The sequence below is a fragment of the Xenopus tropicalis genome, chromosome 2 (genome assembly GCF_000004195.4).
Source record: "Xenopus tropicalis strain Nigerian chromosome 2, UCB_Xtro_10.0, whole genome shotgun sequence".
NCBI lineage: Eukaryota > Metazoa > Chordata > Amphibia > Anura > Pipidae > Xenopus > Xenopus tropicalis.
Genome location: NC_030678.2, coordinates 20392733 through 20419189, shown reverse-complemented (window position 1 = coordinate 20419189; position 26457 = coordinate 20392733). Strand labels below are relative to the sequence as shown.

The following is a 26457-nucleotide window of genomic DNA, read 5'->3' as shown; positions in this document are numbered from 1 at the left end:
CCGATTCCTCCCCAGACTGCGCTGCCGTCCAATGACATCATAAAGAACTGGAAGTGATGATAATGCATTTTGTAGAGATGCAATTACTTTAAGTATATATCGGGCAAGAAAGATGCAAGCTAATCCTGTTATCCACCATTTAACAAGCCGTGTATTAATCATAGCCATTATCCCTTAATGACTGCTGTTTACTGCATTGTTTTCATTTTCTTACCCCAGTGGGTATTTTTATGGCATAATGGAATTTCCCGCTTTAGCGTTTTATTACTGTGCAGAATAATGCAGGTAGGCCAGAGTGTTTGGTATATTTTTACATTCCCCAGTGCTGTAACCAAGCGTGCCAGACAGATATTGATTATATGATATAACTTGTTTACACTGTGAGTTTTTAAGCTTGGCCCTTAGAGCTTACAATTCAGATTCGGTGAAGAAGATGGACTGGCTTATGGCTAAAGCCTTAGAACTTCATCATACGAATATATATGGATATAGATACAAAAAACTGTTGAGAATAAGAGGCTGTGTCTCATTTTATATACACTGGGCAAATCTGTACCGGGCAGTAACCCATAGCAACCCACCAGTCATTAGGTTTTTATAGTAATCTGCAAGGTGAAAAATCTGATTTGTACATAAGTTACTGCCCACGTGTAAATCTGTCCATTGTTTATAAATGACACCTACTGTTGGTAAATGGTAGTAACTGAGACTATGGGTGCTTGCGGAGAGTGAGGTGACCCTTCACCATGTTACGGACTGGGGTTCATATTGTTTTTTCTAGTTTCTTATATAAGGGCTATGTAAGAAGTGTAATTTTCAGATACAGATCGCCTACAATGTAGCATTTTTCCCCATAATTATGGCTTGATTGTGGGTTCTCAAAAGCATCATTCATTCATGATTTGCCAGAACAGATGCAAATTATGGTCGGGTTTCGTGAACTGTGCGTCTGTTTAACAGAATTTGTGTGCAAATGGACTCACTTCCACCATTTTGTGCCAATAACGGCATTAGAAATATAATTCATTATATACTGGAAATCTGTTGCCAGAAAGAAGACAGTCTTTACTAAGTCAATATCTTACATTTAATGGCATCCAGAGCAAAGTAGAAATACACATATGATGTTGAGTCCACACAACATGGGAACTGTTTGCATTCATATGTGTCACAGATAATTTGCTTAAAAGGTATTGCCAGTGTCTGGCTGGGGTGTCTGGGGCCCACTAGAGCCGCCACCTTGGGGCCCCCACCCCAGCTGTGAGCTCCTCACCCTGATGTCAACCCTTCCTTTCGGTATACTGCAAATCCTCCTTGGGGCAGCAATGTGGGGGGGGAGTACTTGTGTCCACAGTTTTTGTTGGGGAGTGAGGGCCTGGGATGGTGGGGGCCACAGGGCCCACAGGTTTTTTTTCCCATGCCCCACCAGCCCCGTTCAACTCTAGGTATTAATCATTAATATAAATATATCTCCCATTGTTCATGATCATTTGGCTACTAAAAAGCTATTATATATTTATTTTTTTCAATTCTTTATTTAACATTTTGTAAAGCAGGGTGGGGTGAGGGAACAGAAACATTTTTCTTATAACTACCACATTCTGTGTTTAACAAGCAAGAATTGACAACACATTATTACTAAATAACTAAATTGAATCAATCGAAAGTGTCCATAGAAGTGATTAGGCCTCATAGGTACCATTGAATTGGCATAATTTAGGAAAGAGACAGTTCAATTTTTTCACTTATGATTTTTTATATCTTCAATGATATCTACAATGATTTGATAAAGCTCAACCAGGGGGACCAGATTTTCCAGTACAGGTATGGGATCCCTTTTTTGGAAACCCCTTATCCAGAAAGTTCCAAATTATGGATAATCTCCCATTATAAGCAAATAATTCTAATTTTTAAAAATGATTTCCTTTTTCTCTGTAATAATAAAACAGTACCTTGTACTTGATCCCAACTAAGATATAATTACCCCTTATTGGGGGCAGAACAGCCCTATTGGGTTTATTTAATGGTTAAATGATTCCCTTTTCTCTGTAATAATAAAACAGTACCTTGTACTTGATCCCAACTAAGATATAATTACCCCTTATTGGGGGCAGAACAGCCCTATTGGGTTTATTTAATGGTTAAATGATTCCCTTTTCTCTGTAATAATAAAACAGTACCTGTACTTGATCCCAACTAAGATATAATTACCCCTTATTGGGGGCAGAACAGCCCTATTGGGTTTATTTAATGGTTAAATGATTCCTTTTTCCCTGTAATAATAAAACAGTACCTATACTTGATCCCAACTAAGATATAATTACCCCTTATTGGGGGCAGAACAGCCCTATTGGGTTTATTTCATGGTTAAATGATTCCCTTTTCTCTGTAATAATAAAACAGTACCTGTACTTGATCCCAACTAAGATATAATTACCCCTTATTGGGGGCAGAACAGCCCTATTGGGTTTATTTCATGGTTAAATGATTCCCTTTTCTCTGTAATAATAAAACAGTACCTGTACTTGATCCCAACTAAGATATAATTACCCCTTATTGGGGGCAGAACAAGCCTATTGGGTTTATTCAATGTTTAAATGATTTTTAAAAGACTTAAGTTATGGAGATCCAAATTAAGGAAATATCCCTTATCCAGAAAACACCAGGTCCCGATCATTCTGGATAATAGGTCCCATACCTGTATATTATATTTATTATGGAGTATATGTGATAGTTCCTTTATCTGACTCGTTTCTTCAGTATTTACCATGCATTCTGACTAAAGCCCTTATTTCAGTGGAACCAATGAATTACTAATTGTAGCTCAGCAGAACAGAAAGGATGGCAGCCCCAGCAGTACATTATTGACAGGTTGTATAGAAGGAAATATATAAAGTAATAGACTCTACCTATAAAATGGCATGTTTTCTCCTTAACCTCTCCAACGTGTCCTTTTGATTTCTAAGAAACCGGCGCATTATGAATGTATTGATTGTGACTTGGTGCTTTGGAGACTCCGGAGTGTTGATTTCATGCTCACCTTATTATGATCTAACACCGAAGCTAATAATACAGTAAGAGATCTTAAACAGCTCAGCTGCCTCTCAATATGTTATCTGTCCATTTCCTTCAGATACTTTCATCGATCGGCAGGGACTTTGCTGTGCGGCCGGTGACGCACGATAGTGGCTACAGCTCCTGCCCTATATTTTTCACTTTATTAAATAGCTGTAGGTTTCCTTTCTCCCTACTTCTGTTCCTTTTGCACCCAAATATCTGCCTTTAAAGTTTATATTTCAATTTTGGTATAATGTAGTAAGTGATGTTCTTAGACAATTTGCAATTGGTCTTCATTTTTCATTGTATAATTTACTATCATTTTCCAGTTATTTAGCTTTTTGTTCAGCAGTTATACATTTCAGCAGCTATCTAGTTGCTAGGGTCCAAATTACCCTAGCAACCAGACAGTGGTTTGAATGAGGGACTGGAATATGAAAAGGAGAGCTCCTGAATAGAATGATAAGTAGTAAAAAATGACAATAACAATATCATTGTACCTCACAGAGCTATAGTTTATGGGTTTCTTGGTTCCATGACACCCATTTGAAAGCTTGACAGAGTGAAAAAAGAAAGCAATTAATTCAAAAACTATAAAAAATGAAGACCAATTGAAAAATTGCTAAGAAAAAGACATACTATCCCCCATATGTAATAAAAGGCACTAGGTTTGCCCATTAGCGGTAACCCTTAGCAACCAATAAGATGTGTGCTTTTATACAGGTGACTAGTACATTTTACCTGCTGATTGGTTGCTATGGGTTACTGCTCCTGGGCAAACTTTGTGCCTTTTATTACATAACCCCCTAAAACTTAACTTGAAAGTAAACAGCCCCTTTAACGTTCTGTTCCCTCTGATCCTGACTTGCCAGCGACCCTCAGCTCATTAAACCACTGGCCTTTCTGGAAGTCGACTACTTTGCTAAATCAGTTCATTTATCTCTGTTATTATTATTACATCATGTCTGAAAATATCCAATTTCAGTGCTTAAAAATAAATGCCATGTCCCCTGAATTCACTTAGTTCATGTTATTGCAGGTGCGGTACTAGCGTCAATAGCAGATTAATGGCTTGTAGCGTTTCCCTGTAATGTAATAGATTGGAAGCTTCACAGACAGCAGTAATGACTGGTCATTAAAGTACGGCTGCTTATTACATTACTGCTTAGTCCATCTATAGATGGTGCAGGCATTTTAAACAGAGCTGACCTGCAGGTACTAGGCTTCTCGAATAGTATGTGCTAAAACATGAATTTATTTTTATTATATATTATATTATTATATATTATTATTTATATTATTATATAAGGTTTAGCTGGAAACAATGAAACATGAGGAGAGGGGAAAATGCACAAATGTGTTCTTTGGCTTGGAATTAACACTTTACTTTGTGTTTTGTATTTATGCACTCAGCATTGTGGGTACGCAAACATGGCATCCATTTTTGCACTCTGCACATTGCACTTGAGTTACAAAATCAACTCTTATCAGTACAGGTATGGGACTTGTTATCCAGAATGCTCGGGGCTCTTTCCATAATTTTGATCACCATACAGTGCCGTGTAAAAATGAAACTGTGTAAAATAGATAGACTGCGCAAAATAAAAAATGTTTGTAATATAGTTAGTTAAGCAAAAATGTCATCTATAAAGGCTGGAGTGGGCAGTTGTCTAACATAATAGCCAGAACACTACTTCCTGCTTTCAGCTCTCTAACCTCTTTGTTAGTCAGTGACTTTAGGGTGGGGCCACATGGGATATAACTGTTCAGTTAGTTTGTGAGCACACAGGTCAGATTCATAAGCAAACTAACTGAACAGTTATATCCCATGTGGCCCCCAAGTCACTGATTGGTTACTGACTGCTAACAGCTTAGAGAGCTGAAAGCAGGAAGTAGACTTCTGACCATTATGTTAGACATCCAGGCTTTATAGATTACATTTTTGCCTAACTAACTATATTGAAAGCATTTTTCATTTTGCGCAGTCTGTCTACTTTGTCCATTTTTCTTTTTACACTGAACTGCTCCTTTAAATTTACTAAAGCGTAATCTTAACATTAAATAAGCCCAATAGGATGGTTGTGCCTCCAGTAAGGATTAATGATATCTTAGTTGGGAACAAGGTACTTTTTTATTATTACAGAGAAAAAAGAAATAATTTATAAAAATTGGGATCAAATGGACACTATGGTAGATGTGCTTCCTGTAATTCTGAGCTGTCTGGATAACAGGTTTCCGATTAAGGGATCAGAGTTATTCAGAATTTCCTCAGATCAGCCTCTACTTCATCTGTCCACTGGTTTGTTGGTCATCCAGCACTTCTACTACCTTGTGGGTTGCTATTTATTATCTTCTTAAGGGTCCTGCCGTGAATGCCCAACAACCCTGTACAAATGCTAATAGTTCTCTATATGCCCTCCTCTCCTTCCCTTGGGAAAAGAACCCTTTCATATCATTCTTATGCCAGGCTCCACATAGAAAAAATGAAGAAGAACTTTACAAAGGCTTTCTGACTTTCATTTATAGACACAGAAGTTGGTAGCACTCACTATAATATACACATTACAAAGCATCTTTTTCACCTAATGGAATCAAGTTTGGATTTTTATAGAAAAGGCTTTATTTAAGATATTCATTTGAAACCAAAGAAGCAGCACAGGCCTCTTTCTGCAGAAATGTTGGTAACATTCCATTTTTTTTATCATTTAGCCAGGTCTTGCTATAAACAACAATTGGCACACTTGCCCTCTACATTAATTGGGCCACAGATGTGCCATATTGTCAAACATCTATTTCTGATCTTGTTTATAGTGTGTGTATGCAAAGCTTGATGTAGGTATTTACAAACAGTTCCATACAAAAATAAAGTAATGTTGGACATACAATTATTTCCACTTGGGCATTTGTGCCTCCTCGGCGTAGAGAGCAGTTCTGGTGCCCCGTGCTGCCATATTGGATCACAATCAGCCTGTTCAAGTGGACATGCCTGGGGCATCCTTGGGCGAGGAACTGCAACAATTCTGTATTACAATTTGTGGTCTGGTCTTCCACACACTGAATTAACTCAATTAACTCCAATACCCCAAATATATACTTACTAAACACATGCAGCAGACAGGGGCCACTATTTCTGACTACAAAATATGCTGCGCTCTGGCACTCACTTCCTTAACAATTTATCCAAAAGCCCCTAAGTATATTTATGAAAAGTTCACTATGCAGAATTTTCTGCAATGTCCGCAGTCCGATATTAGTTGTATTCCCTCCAACATTTCCATTTCAGGAGACTGCTGTAATCCACCAAATGTAGGGCTGCAGAGATTCCAGCAACTTTCCTAACCGTGCCAAATGTAGAGGGAACGTGGGAGGGATGGGCCGTAACAGCAGCAGGGATTCCTGCCAGCAGCGTGGGTCTCAGGAAGGCAGCCTGGGAGTAATAATAAAGTCAGTTGTGAGAAACTGAAGAAATGAAGAAAAATACTCTGGGTTATTTGATAACAAGTACTTGGTGTTGGATAGGGGCATCTTCTACTGAAAATGTGTGCTGGATTACATCAGGGGCAATTATGCTGGAATTCTGGGGAAACACATGTTTGCACTTTGCCTGTAAATGAAGCCAAGTATCTCTATACTGTACAGCACACTTGCATAACTTTACCCAACCCTTGGTGAGTTCTTATGATTTGCCCAACTGTCCTGAATAGTTTGAGAGTTTATGGAATGAGATATTTTGGGAGAATCAGCCATGATGATGTGGGCATAAGGATGGCACATAAATTAACTGCCATACTAATACATTTTATATTGAATATAGATTTCCTTTAAACACAAGTCTGAGAATTACCTGGACCTTTTAAACTCATAAGTTTATATATTGTAATAGTTCAATTTAGCAGCAGGGAGTGAGTTTACTATAGGGCAATTGTTCTTCTTTATTATTGGTTCTACCTTCCTATAAGTAACGTCTTTGATGGGGAATTTGTGGATGGCACAAACTATTATAGATGTTAGAGCAGAACTAATGCTGAACAAAGCAGTAGGTTAGAATTGTGACACTTTAGGGCTTATTTATGACCACAAAAACAGGTGCAGTGCTCAAAAATAAACTCCAAGTTATGCTTCTATTGACGTCATACATAAATAGTACAGGTATGGGACCTGTTATCCAGAATGCTCGGGACCTGGGGTTTTCCGGATAAGGGATCTTTCTGTCATTTGGATCTCCATGACTTAAATCTGCTAAAAAGTGTGATGCTTGGGCCCCTAGACATGGCCGTAGTTCCAGGGTTCCCAAAGTAAAAAGCACCAATATGTGCAACAGATGTGTGAAAAATGAATTGCACCTTTAAGCCATTATGGATGTTTCACACATTGGCGCACCAGAATTGATGCCACCCTGGTCTTATAATGCTAGCCCTAACTTGCACGTGATCCCAAGGCGGGCGTCTCAATTTCCATGCCTTTAGATGCATCACTTCCAATTGTGGTTGACACATCTAGCTGTGTGGCACATAGATGCTATAATTTTGTTGGGGAAACACTGAATTATGGGAAAAAAACATGGTGATTTGCACTAAAAAATGCACATTAAATACTGAATTTTGTAAAGGCCTGATTTGATCCTTCGAGGATTGACTTGAAATAACCTGATGGCAGAAAATGTAACGTGCTTACGGTGGTAATGGGGTGCTGGGCAAGTACCTTTTCTGTCTGTATTGTCCTAGGTTTGGCCCTTGTCTGAACCCGGCACACCAAATCTCCTTGTGCAAGTCATGTGTGGAGGGAGAGGGGCCGTCCTGCCACTGGGACTGGGGTGAGGGAAGGGAATGGGAGCTGAGGTGTCACATGAGGGGTATTAGCTTTGGGTGCTCTCAGCTGCAGGCCTAGTGCTGGACAGTCCTTGTAGGATCATAATCATCCCCTAAGTAAATGCTCCTTATGATGTTTTTTAATCTAATAGATGTACCTCAATTTGTTCTTGCTGATTTCCAGCCCCTACGCTTAGTTTCTTAACAGCTGCCCAAAATCCACTGAGTATGTGCGGTGCCACTGACACTCAAAAGGCCATCTAACTTGCTCTAAGATGGCAAGCTCTTGTGCTCAAATTCAGAGGCCTGTATTAATACAGTTCCAGGGCTGCTGAACCTGTGGGCTGGTACAATACGTTCAGTATAATAAGCACAGCACTTCCAGCCATATTTATTTTTAGATTTTAGTTCTCCATTCACTTCATACACAAAAGCATTTTTAAAATTGCTGCAGTGTGTTTTCTTTGCCAGGTTCCATCCCCCCTTTTTTTTATTTCACTTTATTTAATTTTTTTCCAGTTACTTTCAAGATCCCCCGACTGTGCCTGTTTCTCCGAGAGTTCATGTGTATCAATCAATAAGCATCACAGTGAAAGCCCATGAGGATTATTTGTCTACCTTTTAATCCCCCCTTGTTATCTTCTAGTGCTGTTCATGAGAGATTCTCTGTAAGCGCAGGCTCTTTTCCTTATTTAGGGGAACGGCAAAGAAAGTTGATTCATGCGGGGCTGGAGATCTGTACGGCTGCATAGGGATTTGGCTATATTGCATGTGATGGGCGCTGCAGTAGTAGAGTGCATGCTAATGGCGTACCCACAGGCTTGCCCCAGGACCTCATGTACAGGCGGCTTTTCCATTTCACATTTTAGTAAAACAGTCTGGGCTTTCGCTAATGTAAATGATCATATGCAGAGTCCATTAACTTGCTTCCTAGGTGATTAGTCACAGATGTGCTCAATTCTATACTAATGTAGTGTTAAAACGCATTAAATTTCATGAGATAATGTACAAGCAGCTTGAAGAAGGCATATTGCTCCTTAGCATATGGGATCTGATCAACCTGAACCATTTCTTTCCCCTCTCTATCTATGGGACTCTTGCGAATTCCTACTGTCATTTTATACACAATGGCCCCCGGGGGTCCATCACAACAGGACTGAGTTACAATGTCTTTTTTGCAACTATTTCTTTTTTAAAGCATAATTTAAATGGAGTATATATTAATATTATGATATATCATATTTTTATCAATATACTGTATAATACGATTTCAACTATTGCCAATGTCAGTAACATACAAAATAATAATACAATGAGACATATACAGGTATAGGACCCATTATCCAGAATGCTCGGGACCAAGGGTATTCCGGATAAGGGGTCTTTCCGTAATTTGGATCTCCATACCTTAAGGCTACTAAAAAAATCAATAAAACATTAATTAACCCCAATATGATTGTTTTGCATCCAATAAGGATTATTTATATCTTAGTTGGGATCAAGTACAGGTACTGTTTTATTATTACAGAGAAAGGGGAATCATTTAACCATTAAATAAACCCAATAGGGCTGTTCTGCACCCAATAAGGGGTAATTATATCTTAGTTGGGATCAATTACAAGTTACTGTTTTATTATTCCAGAGAAAAAGGGAATCAGTTTTAAAATTCTGAATTATTTGATTAAAATGGAGTCTATGGGACATGGGCTTTCCGTAATTCAGAGCTTTCTGGATAACGGGTTTCCGGTACCTGTACCTATACTTTTTTTTCCCCTGAATCATTTTCCAGGGGGGCAAATAACATTGTATTCTCACAGATGCAAGGAAATTCTCCAGTAAGTATCTATACCCTCGGCTTGATGTCATTCATCTTGCTCACACAGAGAGATTACTGAGCAATTCTGTGTTGACAATATGGGCTACCCATGGCTAGTGTACCAGGTTTGTGAATACTGATAGTATAGCTTCTCAGCACTGGCAGACCATGTTCTTGCATCTCCACAGATAGCTCTGTCTCTTGATGCGCATCTACTGACACACACAGTCACTCCTTATGGCCTGGATTACTGCACGGCAGAAACAGCAGAAACAACCAAAGCAGTGCTATGTCTCTTTACTCCCTCACTGGCATTTCCATAGGTTCCCATTATTCACACCTAAGTGTGCACAAACGCCTCTGGGTTCTACCCACACACACTCTTATCTCCTCCATAAGGCCAGGACTGCCCTTGTTAACTAACCTGGCTGCCTCTTACCTTCAGTGAGCTACAAAGTTACTAATTTGTTCCTATATAAAAATAACCATAGCCTCCCCTACCTGGGCCTAAACTGAGAAAGAACAAAATGAAATAGTTATGTAATAAAATGCAATAAAAGACAATTTGCCCAGGAGCATCCAACCACCAGGTAGAATTTACTGATCACCAAACATCTTATTGGTTCCTACGGGTTACTGCTACTGGGCAAACTTTTATTAAATATTGGAGTAAGTGTCTGTATTGTCACCAGATTTTACTTAGGCCAAAAAGACTCTTTCTATTCAATGCCCCTTATATTGGTATCTGGCCCTGGGACCTCCCTCACTCTAGAAGCCAAGAGTGGTTCCCATGCATGGCAAGCTTTAAGAACTTAGGGATCTGAATACACTGCTTTAACTATTTACAATAATATAGGGGGACATGGTGATGTTTGTTATTTTGGATGCCACAACAAATGGTAAATGGTAGGTGGAGTTACAAACCAGAGACAAAATTCATACTGCCAAAGGTATATTTCTATATAGGCACCCAATGTCTGGGTGGCAGTTTTAGTGGGGTTAACCCCGTGTGGCTACATAGGAAAAAAAGTTCCTCCTAAGCCAAACACTGGGCACTTGCAGCGGAGCAAAGGGTAAGGCGGTGTGCCCCTTTCCCCTGATATAGGCACATACGTAGATTGTACAGTGTATGTGCCAGTCACCAAGGGAAGGGGCAGTTGTAGTCCGGTGCCTAGAGCAGCACTAGAACAAAATGCAGCTTTACTTTCTGGAGGACCATCTTGCACCAAGTGAGTTGTAAGTCCTGAAGAGATGGTGTAAAATATTATCAAGCAGTGTTGCTTTAAGAAGTCTTACTTGCTGGACTACAGTTCCCAGCATGCTTTAGCCTTTGATATTATGTCGGAGTACACTGGGAGTCCAGAAACATTTGGGTGGAGCAACACTGCTATGGAAGGCTTATGTCCTGTTTAATATACAGAAGAGATAAAATGGGACACTGGCCAAATATTATAGATGCTTAGAATGAATAGTAAAACTGCAGTGACTAAGGTTTTGGCCATAAAGGCTTTGTCATAGATGAAATTGAAGTTATAAGGAAAGGTGCCGCCAAAGGTATTTGGCAACCGCTAAGCAATAGCATATTCTTATAAGTGCCAGCCTATCAATTCTCTTACTGTATTAACAATACTTGGCACCAAATGTGCTGATAAGCTTAACTGCATTCCTCTTTGAAATGCGGCTGAATCATGTCATATTCAGCGGAAATCAGATAATGAATAACATAGATGCAGTGGCTGATTGAGCTTTCAAAAAAATACTTGGTATCAGTTATATTTTCATAACTTTATTTTAAAGGAAAACTATACCCCCAGAACGAATAATAACCAACAGATAGTTTATATTATGTTTAGTGACCTATTAATTAATCTCACCAAACTGGAATATATATATCAGTAAATATTGCCCTTTTACATTCTTTCCCTTGAGCCGCCATTTAGTGATGGGCTGTGTGCTCCCTCGGAGATCACATGACCTCATATTTAGGATTACCCAATAGCACATACTTCTGAAAAATAGATTTTTATGAAAATGTTTTATTTAGATGAAGCAGGGTTTTACATATGAGTTGTTTATGCAATATATTTTTATAGAGACCTACATTGTTTGGCGGTATAGTTTTCCTAGGGGCAACCACATCTTGATTTTTCCCTATGTATTTGGTTAATGGTAATATCAGGATATGGTTGCATATTTTATTTGCTTGTTCTCCTAGGGTTTTAAAGGGCCATAGTACAGTTTCAGTCTTGCTAGTGTTGCCATTGTTTCACATAGCCACTTCATTATCACTTTTCCTATCGAGTCTTTACTCCCTTACTAGTGACAACACTAGGGTTGACATCTGTCTAGTATTTATAGGCCTAAAATACCAGCTAGGGCCAGCGCCGGTATTGCAAATTTACCAGCAATATACTTGCCTGCAGGGGCGGGCCTAATCCCTATTGCTCCCTAGGCAAGGCAATTGATATACTGCGCCCCACGGGAGACAGCACTTGACAGCATGACTCTCTCACGAGAGTTTGCAAGAGTTCAAGAAAGCTGTCTTGTCCTGCCTCCGCCTTTTTCTGGTAGCCTCTGGAGGTAATGAAGGGCCAGAACTAGGGGTAACTAGGCAATAGAGGTTTGTGCCCAGTTTCCCCCAAGTATTGCACCCTAGGCACGTGTCTCTTCTGCCTACCCCTAGTTCCAGCCCTGCTTGCCTACCCCTGATCTGCCCCATTTCCCCTTCATCTGGCCCATTGCCTCTTTCACCCTGCCTCCCTTATTCTTCACCCACTTAGCCCAAGAGCATACCAGCTCCACCCACATTGACATCATAGACCCCTCCCTTTTGCATCATAGACCCACCCCATTTGGTTCTGCCCCGCCTCCAAGTCATCAGTCAGGGGCCAACAAAACGGTGCCAACCCTACATAATACTAAGGGCACTACCAACTAGGACAGCTATAAATGGTTTCCCACAGACAAATGGGCAACAGTAAAAACTAACCATATTTTCCTCATTGCATGTACCAGCTGGGTATTCCCCAATACGAAGCAGAATTTAGCATACAATGTACATTTTAGAAGGATGCTTAACATAAACAATAAGAATAATAATTACAAAATCAATATATATTTAGGAATACATATATCCATGTGTATCTGGAGCTGCAACGAGGCCACTCGTTTGGCACTGTTATTTATGATGGAGCTTTTACATTATTAACTAATGAAATTAAATGTATTTACAGTGCCTGCCATCTGAAAGTGAATCACAGTGACATCAGTCATTCCTGGCTTGTCTGAAACCACATTACTCATTAAGATGGGATATTTAATCAAGCATTATCATTATAGCATTACAGCTCATAAAAATGCTTCTTTCTTCTTTTGGGAAATGTTATATATATCAATATTAGTGCTGCTATTTCCAGTATATTCCACTAAAAACCTTGCCTATTTCTTTTTACTGATACAGTGTAGTTCTGTAACTAAACTGATGGGAAGGGAATAACTAGCTAATGGCTATAACTGTTACTACAAGGCTTTAGCTGGTTATTATAGTTAAAGGAAAACTATACCCCAGAATGAATACTTAACCAACATATAGTTTATATCATATTAAGTGGCCTATTAAAGAATCTTACCAAACTGGAATCTGGAATATATATATATATATATATATATCGGTAAATATTCCCCTTTTACATCTTTTACCTTCAGCCGCCATTTAGTGATGGGCTGTGTGCTCCCTCAGAGATCAGCTGACAGGAAATAATGCAGCTCTAACTGTAACAGGAAGTAGTGTGGGAGCAAAAGGCAGAACTCTGTCCATTCATTGGCTGATGGGGCCTAGCATGTATACGTGCCTTGGCTTGTTTGTGTGCACTGTGAATCCTATGATCCCAGGGGGCGGCCCTTAATTCTTAAAATGGCAGTTTTCTATTAAGGATTACCCAATGGCACATACAGGTATGGGATCTCTTATCTGGAAACCCATTATCTAGAAAGCTCCGAATTATGGAATGCCTGTTTCCCATAGACTCCATTTTAATAAAATAATTCAGAATTTTTAAACTGATTTCCTTTTTCTCTGTAATAATAAAACAGTACCTGTACTTGATCCCAACTAAGATATAATTACCCCTTATTGGGGGCAGAACAACCCTATTGGGTTTATTTAATGGTTAAATGATTCCCTTTTCTCTGTAATAATAAAACAGTACCTGTACTTGATCCCAACTAACATATAATTACCCCTTATTGGGGGCAGAACAGCCCTATTGGGTTTATTTAATGGTTAAATGATTCCCTTTTCTCTGTAATAATAAAACAGTACCTGTACTTGATCCCAACTAAGATATAATTACCCCTTATTGGGGCAGAACAGCCCTATTGGGTTTATTTAATGGTTAAATGATTCCCTTTTCTCTGTAATAATAAAACAGTACCTGTACTTGATCCCAACTAAGATATAAATAATCCTTATTGGATGCAAAACAATCCTATTGGGTTTAATTAATGTTTTATTGATTTTTTAGTAGACTTAAGGTATGGAGATTCAAATTAAGGAAAGACCCCTTATCCAGAATACATTTGGACCCGAGCATTCTGGATAGCGGGTCCTATACCTGTACTACTAAAAAAAAAAGTATATTGTATCTGTATGAAAATGGTTTATTTATATGAAGCAGGGTTATACTGACTATTTTTATGCAACATATTTTCATAGAGACCAACATTGCTTTGGGGTATAGTTTACCTTTAAGTTGATATGGGGGTAGCAGCCAGCACATGTAGGCATGTTAACATTTTGCCCACTCCTGTACTTACAGGGAGAAATGCAGTCTTTTCTTGCAGTCGCTTCCTATTTTGACAAATGGCAAATCCTTTGCTTATGGTTAATGCTGGTTCCGTCAGCTGAAGATCACAATAGAATGCTCAGTTTGTATTTCCCAGCAATCCCTAGGTGACAGTGCCAGCATCTGTTTTAGGTTTATTTGAATGGGGAGGAACTGCAGGCATCCAATAGTGTTTGAACTGTGTTGGATCTCTCAGAGAGCACCCCAGTGGCCATGAGTTTAGTTTGCCAAAGAATGTAATGAGGTTCATACAAGAGTAACTGACCTGGGCCATCTACACACAGGAGATGTATCAACCAACAGGTGGTAGAAACAGTATAAATCACAGACCATTTTACACCATGAATGTTCAGGTAAATTGCGGCTCCTGGGACAAAACAATGGGGGTAAGGTAATTGGAATGGGGTTGTTGTAGGATTGCAGGTGTTGTAGGGAGATGGTATCTATATTAGCATCGGATATAATAACATCTGGGAAGGGACTGTGGCTGTGGGATAGCAGGTTTAGTAGGGAGAGATGGTGCCTATAGTAGCAGTGGGGGGATAATAGCCTCTGGCAAGGGACTGGGGTTGTGGGATAGCAGGTATAGTAGGGAGAGATGGTGCCTATAGTAGCATTGGGGGGATAATAGCCTCTGGGAAGGGACTGGGGCTGTGGGATAGCAGGTATAGTAGGGAGAGATGGTGCCTATAGTAGCATTGGGGGGATAATAGCCTCTGGGAAGGGACTGGGGCTGTGGGATAGCAGGTATAGTAGGGAGAGATGGTGCCTATAATAACAGTGGGATAATAGCCTCTGGAAGGGACTGGGGCTGTGGGATAGCAGGTATAGTAGGGAGAGATGGTGCCTATAGTAGCAGTGGGGGGATAATAGCCTCTGGGAAGGGACTGGGGCTGTGGGATAGCAGGTATAGTAGGGAGAGATGGTGCCTATAGTAGCAGTGGGATAATAGCCTCTGGGAAGGGACTGGGGCTGTGGGATAGCAGGTATAATAGGGAGAGATGGTGTCTATAGTAGCAGTGGGGGGATAATAGCCTCTGGGAAGGGACTGGGGTTGTGGTATAGCAGGTATAGTAGGGAGAGATGGTGCCTATAGTAGCAGTGGGGGGATAATAGCCTCTGGGAAGGGACTGGGGCTGTGGGATAGCAGGTATAATAGGGAGAGATGGTGCCTATAGTAACAGTGGGATAATAGCCTCTGGGAAGGGACTGTGGCTGTGGGATAGCAGGTTTAGTAGGGAGAGATGGTGCCTATAGTAGCAGTGGGATACTAGCCTCTGGGAAGGGACTGGGGCTGTGGGATAGCAGGTTTAGTAGGGAGAGATGGTGCCTATAGTAGCAGTGGGATAATAGCCTCTGGGAAGGGACTGTGGCTGTGGGATAGCAGGTTTAGTAGGGAGAGATGGTGCCTATAGTAGCAGTGGGATAATAGCCTCTGGGAAGGGACTGGGGCTGTGGGATAGCAGGTATAGTAGGGAGAGATGGTGCCTATAGTAGCAGTGGGATAATAGCCTCTGGGAAGGGACTGGGGTTGTGGGATAGCAGGTATAGTAGGGAGAGATGGTGCCTATAGTAGCATTGGGGGGATAATAGCCTCTGGGAAGGGACTGGGGCTGTGGGATAGCAGGTATAGTAGGGAGAGATGGTGCCTATAGTAGCAGTGGGGGGATAATAGCCTCTGGGAAGGGACTGGGGCTGTGGGATAGCAGGTATAATAGGGAGAGATGGTGCCTATAGTAGCAGTGGGATAATAGCCTCTGGGAAGGGACTGGGGCTGTGGGATAGCAGGTATAGTAGGGAGAGATGGTGCCTATAGTAGCAGTGGGGGGATAATAGCCTCTGGGAAGGGACTAGGGTTGTGAGATTGTACAAGAGGTATAATTGCTGTTGCATATAGTTACATAGTTACATAGGGTTGAAAAAAGTCCATCAAGTTCAACCCTTCCAAGTAAACCCAGCACCCACAACCTATACTTATCAATCTATACACTCACATACATAAACTATATATACAACCACTAATACTAACTGTAGATATTAGTATCACAATAGCCTTGGATACTATGCTTGTTCAAGAACTCATCCAGGCCCCTCTTATAGGCATTAACAGAATCTGCCATTACCCCATCACTAGGAAGGGCATTCCCCAACCTTTACTGCCCTCACCGTGAGGAACCCCCTACGCTGCTTCAAATGGAAGCTCCGTTCCTCCAATCTATGTGGCACTTAGTACCTGTAATTCTTGGATAAATGGTCTAGTGCAGAAGTCTTGAGCAATAAACACCATGATTTTGCCATCTCAAGTTCCCATCTTGCCAAATGAGGTACCAAAACAATATGAGGGAACATTAACAACAAGTTATTTATTAAAATTTTATAAAGTTATTGATTTGGGAAATAATATAACTTGGGCTAAATGAATGGAAAAGGTAAACACTTGGTATGTGAAAAGATAATCCACTTTATATGTGATGGCTCAGTGGCTATTGCCAGTGCACGCGGATTACAAGCCCCAGTAGCAGTGCATCGTATGCTTAATTACATTTATGGGCTGCACAGCCTCTAATCTCACTATCTGCCTCTGCACTCCTATTTATCTAGCCTTCCAGGACCTACTTTAATAGCATTTAAAGCTTAGACAGCACGCCTTATGCATCCCACACCATCTCCTAAAATGCTTAAGAAGGTTAATACCTTACAGTAGCTACTATAAAAAGGCAGTAAGGCTCTGGTAATTGCTAGAGTTTCAGCTAAAATAACCATGACTTCCTTCCTTCCCTCCCTAATATTTGATTAACCACAAGTTGGAGAAATTGTAAAAAGTACTACATGACTTGCAGTCAGTCAAGGCATTGAAAAAAGAAAGACCATCTGATCAATACTGCAACAAAATATTTTTTTAATTAGTTATTAATGTTAAATGTTTCATTTATTAGATTTCTCATCAAAACACTGGTTGTCCTTCTGAGATTCCAGACACTGGGCAAAACTGCACAATGGATTCAGCAGATGGGAAAATTAAACTTCTTTTTAGCCAAGCAATGATATTAATGGAGTTTTGACCTGTCTCCGTTCCTACCCCAACATTTCTTACTCAAGTTAGAAGGGCATTTTATGAATAGGGGAGCTACAGTAAACAGGTCAGGAGGTGACCCATATGGGAACACTGAAGAGATTCTGATTGGCTAGAGCTAGAGATGAGCAAAGCAATTTGCAAGGTTGCAAAGAGTTCAACTCAGCTATGAGAATTAGGAAACATTAACTCGTTTCCTAATGAACCAGAAGGTCCATTTTCCAGGTGACGTTTCAGTGATCCCTATGATATAGAGCTGTTATAATTAACCAAATTGTAAAAGGAAATGAAAACAAAATGGGAGTTGATGTTATACCAATCAGCTAGAGTTCTCTAATGAGCGGAACTATAACGTATCTATGTCTGAGTGATGCAATCATGCTCATATGAAGCATTCCACAGGAGGCTACAGAGAAGATATCAAAATAATACACAAGAGCCAAGAATATCCTGGAATATACTGTATATTCTTATAATAAACAAGAGCCATGTATAGCCTATAAATTATACCCTTATAAATGATGCCTGGAAGTGGCGTAACTTGGTCCCGCTGGGCCCCCCTCAAGGTAATCTTTAGAGGGTGCCTGGTGTGAACAGTCCCTCCTCCCCAACGCCGAACCTCCAGGCCCACACCGCTCTTTTAAAAAGGTAGGAGAGGGGCTGTGGAGGGGAACTACAATACAGCAGACCCCGTGGTCTGGGCCCCCCTGTCGCCTGGGCCCTCCGTGACCACACAATCTGTTGTATAGGTAGTTACGCCACTGATACCTGGTGATATAATCAGTTATAATTGGTGCTTAGTGATGCAGTTTCTGTCACTTCTGACTCACTTTAACTTCTAATGTTATTACAATGAATAAAATACCCCCTGTTGTAATATATGAGGATATCAGAAGTCATCTTGGAGTTCCATGATCTGCATAAAAGCACTTCCTTCGGGTTCATGCCTTTATATGGTCACAGAATAACTTATAATATACTTATATTTTACAATAAGGGGTACATTTTTACCTATATAAACAAATGGTTTGTGATGTTACATCACATGACTCATTGTGCGTATTATAGATATACTGTAAGATGATCAGTCAAGAACTTATTTTAGTCCTGAGCAATATAGTGATACTTAGCCTGCCACCGTGTTCCTTTATATAGTCATGGAAGTCCGGGGTGACTTTTAATAGCCTTATATAAAAATACAAGAATAAAAAATGGGTTAAATGAAATACTGAACAGGATCAATAGAGAGAAAAAAAAACACACAGTAGACCCTGCGGTCCGGCCCCCTCTGTCACCTGGGCCCTCCATAACCACAGGATTCGTTGTATAGGTAGTTACACCATTGATGCTTGGCGATATAATCAGTTATAATCGGTGCTTAGTGATGTCATTTCTGTCACTTCTGACTCACTTGAACTTGTGTATTATAATAAATAAAATACCCCATGTTGTAATATATGAGGATATCAGAAGTCATCTTGGAGTTCCATGACCTGCATAAAAGCACTCGTCCTTCGGGTTCATGCCTTTATATGGTCACAGAATAACTTTTTTATAAGGGGTACAGCTGTAATATATATATATAAACATATGGTTTGTTATCTTACGTCACATGACTCAGTGTGTGTATTATAGATATACTGTAATAAGATCAGTTAAGAACTTATTTTAGGAGTGCTGAGCAATATAGTGATACTTAGCCTGCCACCGTGTTCCTTTATATAGTCATGGAAGTCCTGGGTGACTTTTAATAGCCTTATATAAAAATACAAGAATAAAAAATGGGTTAAATGAAATACTGTACAGGATCAATGGTATCATAGAGAGAAAGTGAATATAATGAAATTGATATATTGATATCTATTGATATAGAGAAGATAATATATTGAATACTATTTATGGTGTGATACTAAAGGTACATTATATGCTGCTCAGGCAATTTTTGGTCATATGAAAACTGGACTCAATTCCCTAAAGTCTGGTAGCCCTATGAAAATCAGAAATCAGTTCAATAAACCCATAAGGCTTTTATTCAGGGAATAAAACAGCTCTTGATGGAAAGCATAAGAAACCCTTATTACACACGCACTGTATTTTGAATTTAAAACATCATTGCATATTTATAACTAGGAACCTCCAGTCACGTCTCCTGAATACAGTATATTTGACCCATTAAGTGTGGTGATTTGGAACAGGCTTTTCCAACACAAAGGCAGTTTGCCAGGCAACCTAATTACAGCCCGTCACAGTGGAGCTTTTATGAAGCTGGCATTAATAATAATGATACACAAGGTGCTAGAATATATTGCAATTAAACTTTACACTTCAAACCATATGGTTTAATTAATCTTTTTACATCACATTTCTGAAGTTCTGCAATGCCCCGTCTCCCAATACTTCTGCTAATTCTGATGCACTGAAGATAGGCAAAAAGGAAAACAAGGATAGTAAAATGCATAGTATTTATTGGCCAGTTGGCTTAGGTATTACTTTAATTCTAAATCTTGATGTAGGGGATTGACATGCTGTTTTTTTCCCTGATAATTAGAATTTTCCTCTTTGCAGAAATGTCCACGTTCCTCTAAGCTCTTGTGTATGGTATTGTATCTGCTAAGCCTTACATATGACAAAAAGCTTTAGTATATTTTCCAACTTGTCAATCATCCAGATGGCACAGCAGACCAACCTGCCTGAATTTATAAAAAAATACCTAACTCTTTATTAACATTTATATAAGTTCTAAGCCCGTTATTTATATAGAAAATTTTGTTTTTGATATAGAAAATGTTTTTGCTGATCTAGATTCCAATATTCCAATAACTTGACCTGTGCATAAATATCAGCTTCTTCATTCATTCTGCAAATGTGTTCAACTATGTTGGCTTCAATCCATCACTTATTCTGGAACTGGTTTTTTCTGTACAAAACCCCTTGCGTTGTTATCTATCTAATGCAAGATATCAGTGTTAATTGGCTTCTTGTAAAGTGAAATGGTCAGAAGCCATATTGTACTTCCCAGTTGACCAAAGGGAATGCCAGAGACTGAGGAAACATGGCCTAGTCATACTCTGAAGAAAAGGACCCTGGGTTAGTTTGGTTTTAAAAAAAGAGGTACACATGCATGAGATGAAAGACAACTGCGGGGTGCCTATTAAACTGGCAAACCTTCTTCAAAATATAAAACAACTGTTATAAGTAAGTGTGAGTAAGTGTCATGTATGGTAGTATGGTCACCAATATCTCTGTTATAGTCGGAGATGACAACTCGAATCAGGAGTAATCTGGGTGCATCTTGGTCATGACTGTCCCACCTCTGTCCTACCCCCATCCCAAGTCCTGCTCATCCCCCCATTCTCCCTGCTTCACTGCTTCAGGGACTTGATATGTGGGTGATGGGCCTGTTTCTACAGGAGATGAGGTGAGAGGAGCTTAAATCAGGGAGACTCCTGATAAATCCTAGTGAGTTGACATGACTGCATGACTTTGTAGAGCAGTGATCCCCAACCAGTGACTCAGGGGCAACATGTTGCTCCCCAACCCCTTGGATGTTGCTTGGGGGCAAGTTTTGGTTGAATAAAAACAAGATTTCCTACCAAATAAAGCCCCTGTAAGCTAATAGGGTGCATAGAGGCTGCCTAATAGCCAATCTTAGCCCTTATTTGGCACCTCCATGAACTTTTTACATTTGACTGTGGCTGACGAGTAAGAAAGGTTGGGGACCCCTGTTGTATAGTATAAAGAACCAGTAACTGTAGCATTCCTGCATATTATTTTCACATGGCACCTATGTAGTGTGGTATTATTTGACAACAAATGCAATGCTGCAATGTTATAAGCCTGTATTGTGATATCTGGTAAATAAATGTAGGTAAATAAGATACCTTAAGATAGGATGCTGTATATATAAATTACTCTGATGCCACTGTATCTAAAATGCTCCTATTGACTTTATAGCATTCTTTCAATTTACCTCATGATTTTTGATTATTTCTCTACTGATCATTCATTTCTCTTGAGTGTCTTATGTGATTTCTTTTCCCTAAAAGAGCCGGGGCTGTTACTTTGTTTGGGATCCATCTCTGTAACATTCAATCACCAATACTGGACATTTGTACAGTAATATATTACGGCTGGCTGTCCGGTGTCCATCAAATGAAATGAATGAGCTTCTTCCAAATGCTAAATCATTTTATAGACTGAACTTATCAATTTAAATCTTCTCTTGGGGATTAGTGCATTTCGTGCATTATTTATTGGTTTCTGCAAATGTTGAAAATGCCCAATGATTATCTTCTGATTTTGATGGTCTTCCTAAATGAATTTCCTGTGCAACCTGTTCCTGTACCCCTATTAAAGGGAGCAGTCAGTACAGCCAAGTGCTATCCTAGTTTAATTAATTATCACAAATGAATATTTTCCCTTGATTCTATGGTCAAAGGTAACCTTTGTTGCAGTTTTTATATTTTATCTATTAAGAGGAAAATGCAAAATGTGTGTAGACGAATCTTATTACATAGTTTAAGAAGAAAACTTAATTCACTGCTGCAGATAAACCTTAAAACCAGTTTGTTATATTTTCCAAAATGTTGTATACATTTGCCATATAAGCTCATGATCTATGTTGAAGTAAACAAAGGGCCAGATTCAGTTCCATGAGAAAACCTTATTTTTATGGTTTGTCACTTGAAAACTTATAGGTGACATTTAATTTGAGGAGAAAACACTTTTCTCCCAATTAGGGTCCAAGAGTGAGATATTTTTTTTTCTCATTGAATTCCATCTGGCGCTTTGGGAAAATCTGGAATTGAATCAGGAAATAAGCTTTTCTCATCAAATTGAATCTGGGCCAAAATGTGATGTTCTTATCAGGGCTGGAACTAATGGTAGGCAGCAGAAGCACCAGCATACAGTAAGGTACAAGGGGGGGTGGGTGCAAGTTTGAGAGAGATTGAGTTGGTGAGAATGAAGAAATTATTAACCTGGTACAGTTTCAGCAACGCATTTTGTGCAAATTCATGCTAAAATTAGCATGGAACACATTTTTTGGCTCAGCATAAAGGGCCAGTTATATTTATTCTGACTCTGACAATTGCTGTGATAATGGCTGAGTTTTCCCTGAGACCTCTCTCCCTGGGCCTGTATGGAGTTGGCACAACCACTGTGGGCAATCTTTGCCAGATAGCAGAACTCACCAGACACAAAGGTTCTTTATTTGGAACAGATGTATAAATGCTGGAGTGAATATACAAATGTTGGAGGTCAAAAGGAATATTGCTTTCCTAAAAAGGGATGATGGGAGGAACTGACCTCACATATAAGGAAGGGGAATGGGAGGGTTTACAAACTGAGATAAACACCTTGCAATATGACTTTGGTCACTAGGTGGCAGTGTAACAATGAATTTAAATTATTGCTTTTAACACAATACACAAATATTAACTTGCTGGGGCAGCACAACATTCATCACTGGCCTGACTCTATTTCTTACTCCTTACTGCATTGGCCCATTTTAGTGCTAGTATGTATAGCCACATTTGCTAGAGATCAAATGGGCAAGTAGGTAGGTCTATCTGTACCCAGATTTGCTAGTTTTACCTCTAGCATTACCATGGGCTTTAGAATGATGTAGCTAGGGTTGCCACCTTTCCAGTTTTGACCCAGACAGTCCAGTTTTCGGAGGGGCTGCCTGGGTTAAAACCTCCTGCCTGGTTTCCCTAATTAGGAAACATTGAGTTACCGCCCCTGTGATGTTACAGCCCCGCCTCCATCCTACCCAGCGACATCACAGCCCCACCCCATGACGTCACTCCACCCCCTGCCCAGCTTTCTTAATTGGCAGAGATGGCGATCCTAGATGTAGCAGTCTGACATCAACAATTTGTAAATTGTCGCTTAGTTACTTTATCCTATACAATCAAGAAGTGTTTTTGTTTTTTAACATTTGAAACAATTGTCTACATTTTTATTCTTTTACACATTTTCACTGCAGGTCAGAAAATTTGCTACGCAGATTATAAACATCCCTGCTACAAGATTGCTTACTTTCAAGATTTATCGAGGCGCGTTGGCTTTCACGAGGCACGGCAAGCTTGTGAGATAGATGGAGGGAGCCTTCTGAGCATTGAAAGTGAAGCCGAACAAAAACTGATCGAAAGAATGTTACAAAATCTCACAAATTCAGGCACCGGCGTCTCAGACGGAGACTTCTGGATTGGACTCTGGAGGAATCTAGAAGCAATGGCTTCATCAGGGGCTTGTCCAGATCTCTATAGATGGTCTGACGAAAGCACCTCGCAGTTTAGGTAATCAAGAACAGTAAAAATACACATATATTATAAACATTCACTATATCATTGAATAATGTTCTAAAATCAAATAAGAAGGAGCATAATATACCTAGTAATTTCATAAAATTCAATTATACCAAGAATTCTGTGTTTGGCAGGACTTTCGCTGAAGTAACAAATTTATTTAGCCTAGGAATGAATAAAAAAAAAATGAAATGCATAATTTGTATTATTACACACTGGGTCATAATTTTGAACTGTAAATCAAATTAATATCTCAGCAAACTGATATTTTATTAACCCCATCACTGCTAGAGGTGAAGGGAAGTTAAAACAAACATTTCACGCCTTACTTACAATAACAGTAAGTGGGTTAATGGAGATACTGAACCTGAATGAATTAAGGCATAATCCGCAAAAATGGAAAAACGAAATGAGACAATACATTCACGGAAATAGAGAAAAAAGGTTTGATACAGAGCCAAAGTCAAGCATAAAATATAACCTAGAATGCCTGAATGCTGGCAGCTAAAAGTATAATAGAGAAAAGTTGAGCTCTAGTCATATAATTCTATCCAGCATCCCATATTTCTTCCCGGCATGATTATTGAATAGATTAACAATTCTCTGCAGGTTTTGGACCTTATGGGCAAAGTGTGTTCTCTTGAAGTAGCACTTGCATATGAGTGGTACTCCCATAGTCTCCTTAGTGTGTTCAAACCCCCCTTGAAAGTCACACCTGACCCCCCTGGGGCCCCTCGTAACTCATACAAATATTACAAATATAAGAAAAGATTGATTTATCACCTGTTAAGCCATAGTTGCAAGACTATCTAGGACAGCAAACAAGTTTTTACCCCAAACCCTAAATAAATTATTTCCAAATAGTAACCTTCATATTAAGCACCACTCGCCACTACCCTAGGCTCACCTGGTGGGGGGGGGGGCAGCCCAACACTATGACTATGACTACCTTAGGGGGTTATGTAATAAAAGTCACCAAGTTCGCCCAGGAGCATTAACCCATAGCAACCTATCAGCTGGTAGAATATACTGGTCACCTTTTTAAAACATAATCTTATTGGTTGCTATGGGTAACTTCTCCTGGGTAAACTAAGTGCCTTTTATTACATATGGGGGTCAGAGTTTTATGCTTATATACACAACTGACTTGCACATGGTAACATTATAGATGCAGTGTGCTAGAAGTTAGGCCATCCAGAAGCATATTTAATTTAAATGACAGCAGACAAATCCTACTTATGGTTTAAAACCCCAGACTGATCAGTTAATGATCAATGTTTCACCTATCGATAGCTGAATGTAGTGACATCTGTTTTATATAGTCCACTTACAGCAGAGAGTTTAAGCAATCTTATAACAGCAACTGTCCATCTTGGATCTTGTAAGCCCATATTTAGAGAGTCAGTGGCACAGTACATGCTCAGTCTGCTCTGGGCTGTTTAGAAACTAAACTTAGGGGTTGTGTAAAATCATTAAACAGAAAATTAACTTTGACTGTCATAGAAGCTGATGCTACAGAGCTGATATTGTGTGTCAGTCCCTAAGCTCAGGTAAGTGACAGCAGCCCAGAGCTTGTGCAGTGAATCAGGAGAAGTGTAGACAAGGAGCTACTGGGGTATCTACAGAGGCATGGGATGTCATTGTCTGGGGCTGATAAAGATACCCAAAACATAATTACTTAACGCTCCGGGTTTCCGGATAAGGGGTCCAATACCTGTACTTGTTAACGCTTCAGCAACATAACAGGGTGGCCATTATAATGAATCAAATCCGCTGAGTAGAAAGAAGCAGCGGAAATGAAGATAAAACCCAGACTGAAGCCAAACTGGTAGGAAATAAACAAACTCGTTCCTCTGTAGCACAGCGATACCTGTCTGACAGCAGAATAATGCTAATTCATTCCCGTCCCCTGATAGGAATTGGTATGCGGATGAGCCTTCGTGCGGAAGTGAGGCCTGCGTTGTGATGTATCACCAACCGACAGCAAACCCCGGCATTGGGGGGCCCTACCTTTATCAGTGGAACGATGACAGATGTAACATGAAGCACAATTTCATTTGCAAATACGCTCCAGGTAGGTGATACGAAGCCCCGCTGAACGTTCAACCATCTCTAGAGACTATAAAACAACAGCCGCTGAGCCAGATAAAATGAATGTTTTTATAGGGGCTGTAAATGAAGCACATTCAAAGCGCCATACGTTTAACTATAACCCCCCCATCCCTCCTACAAACTATCAAAAATACATTTTTCTTAATCAAGAATACATATTCCGTCATATTATTGCAGTATTAATTTGTCGGTTCACAGAATTTCCGAGAGAGGTTTAAAGCAATAGCAAAAAGCATTTTCACTTTAACCTTGAAATGACCATGGTGTGAAACAGGTTCCTGGACTTATTTTATTTTGCATGAAAAGCGTGGGGGGGATTCAGGGTGGGCTGTATTTCTGTGTTTTTAATACAGGAACTGTTATCCAGAATCCTGGGGTGTTCCGGACAAGAGGTCTTTCTCTAATTTAGATCTCCATACCTTAAGTCTACTTAAAA

General features: G+C 39.7%; 1 protein-coding gene across 1 annotated transcript in view; it reads left to right on the top strand.

Moving 5' to 3' along the window:
* Positions 1-26457, top strand: part of chodl (chondrolectin) — a 51362-nt gene that overhangs the window by 14146 nt on the left and 10759 nt on the right. The window contains 2 exon segments of the mRNA NM_001126877.1: positions 23588-23900; positions 25826-25983. Coding sequence (NP_001120349.1) covers positions 23588-23900; positions 25826-25983 — 471 coding nt within the window.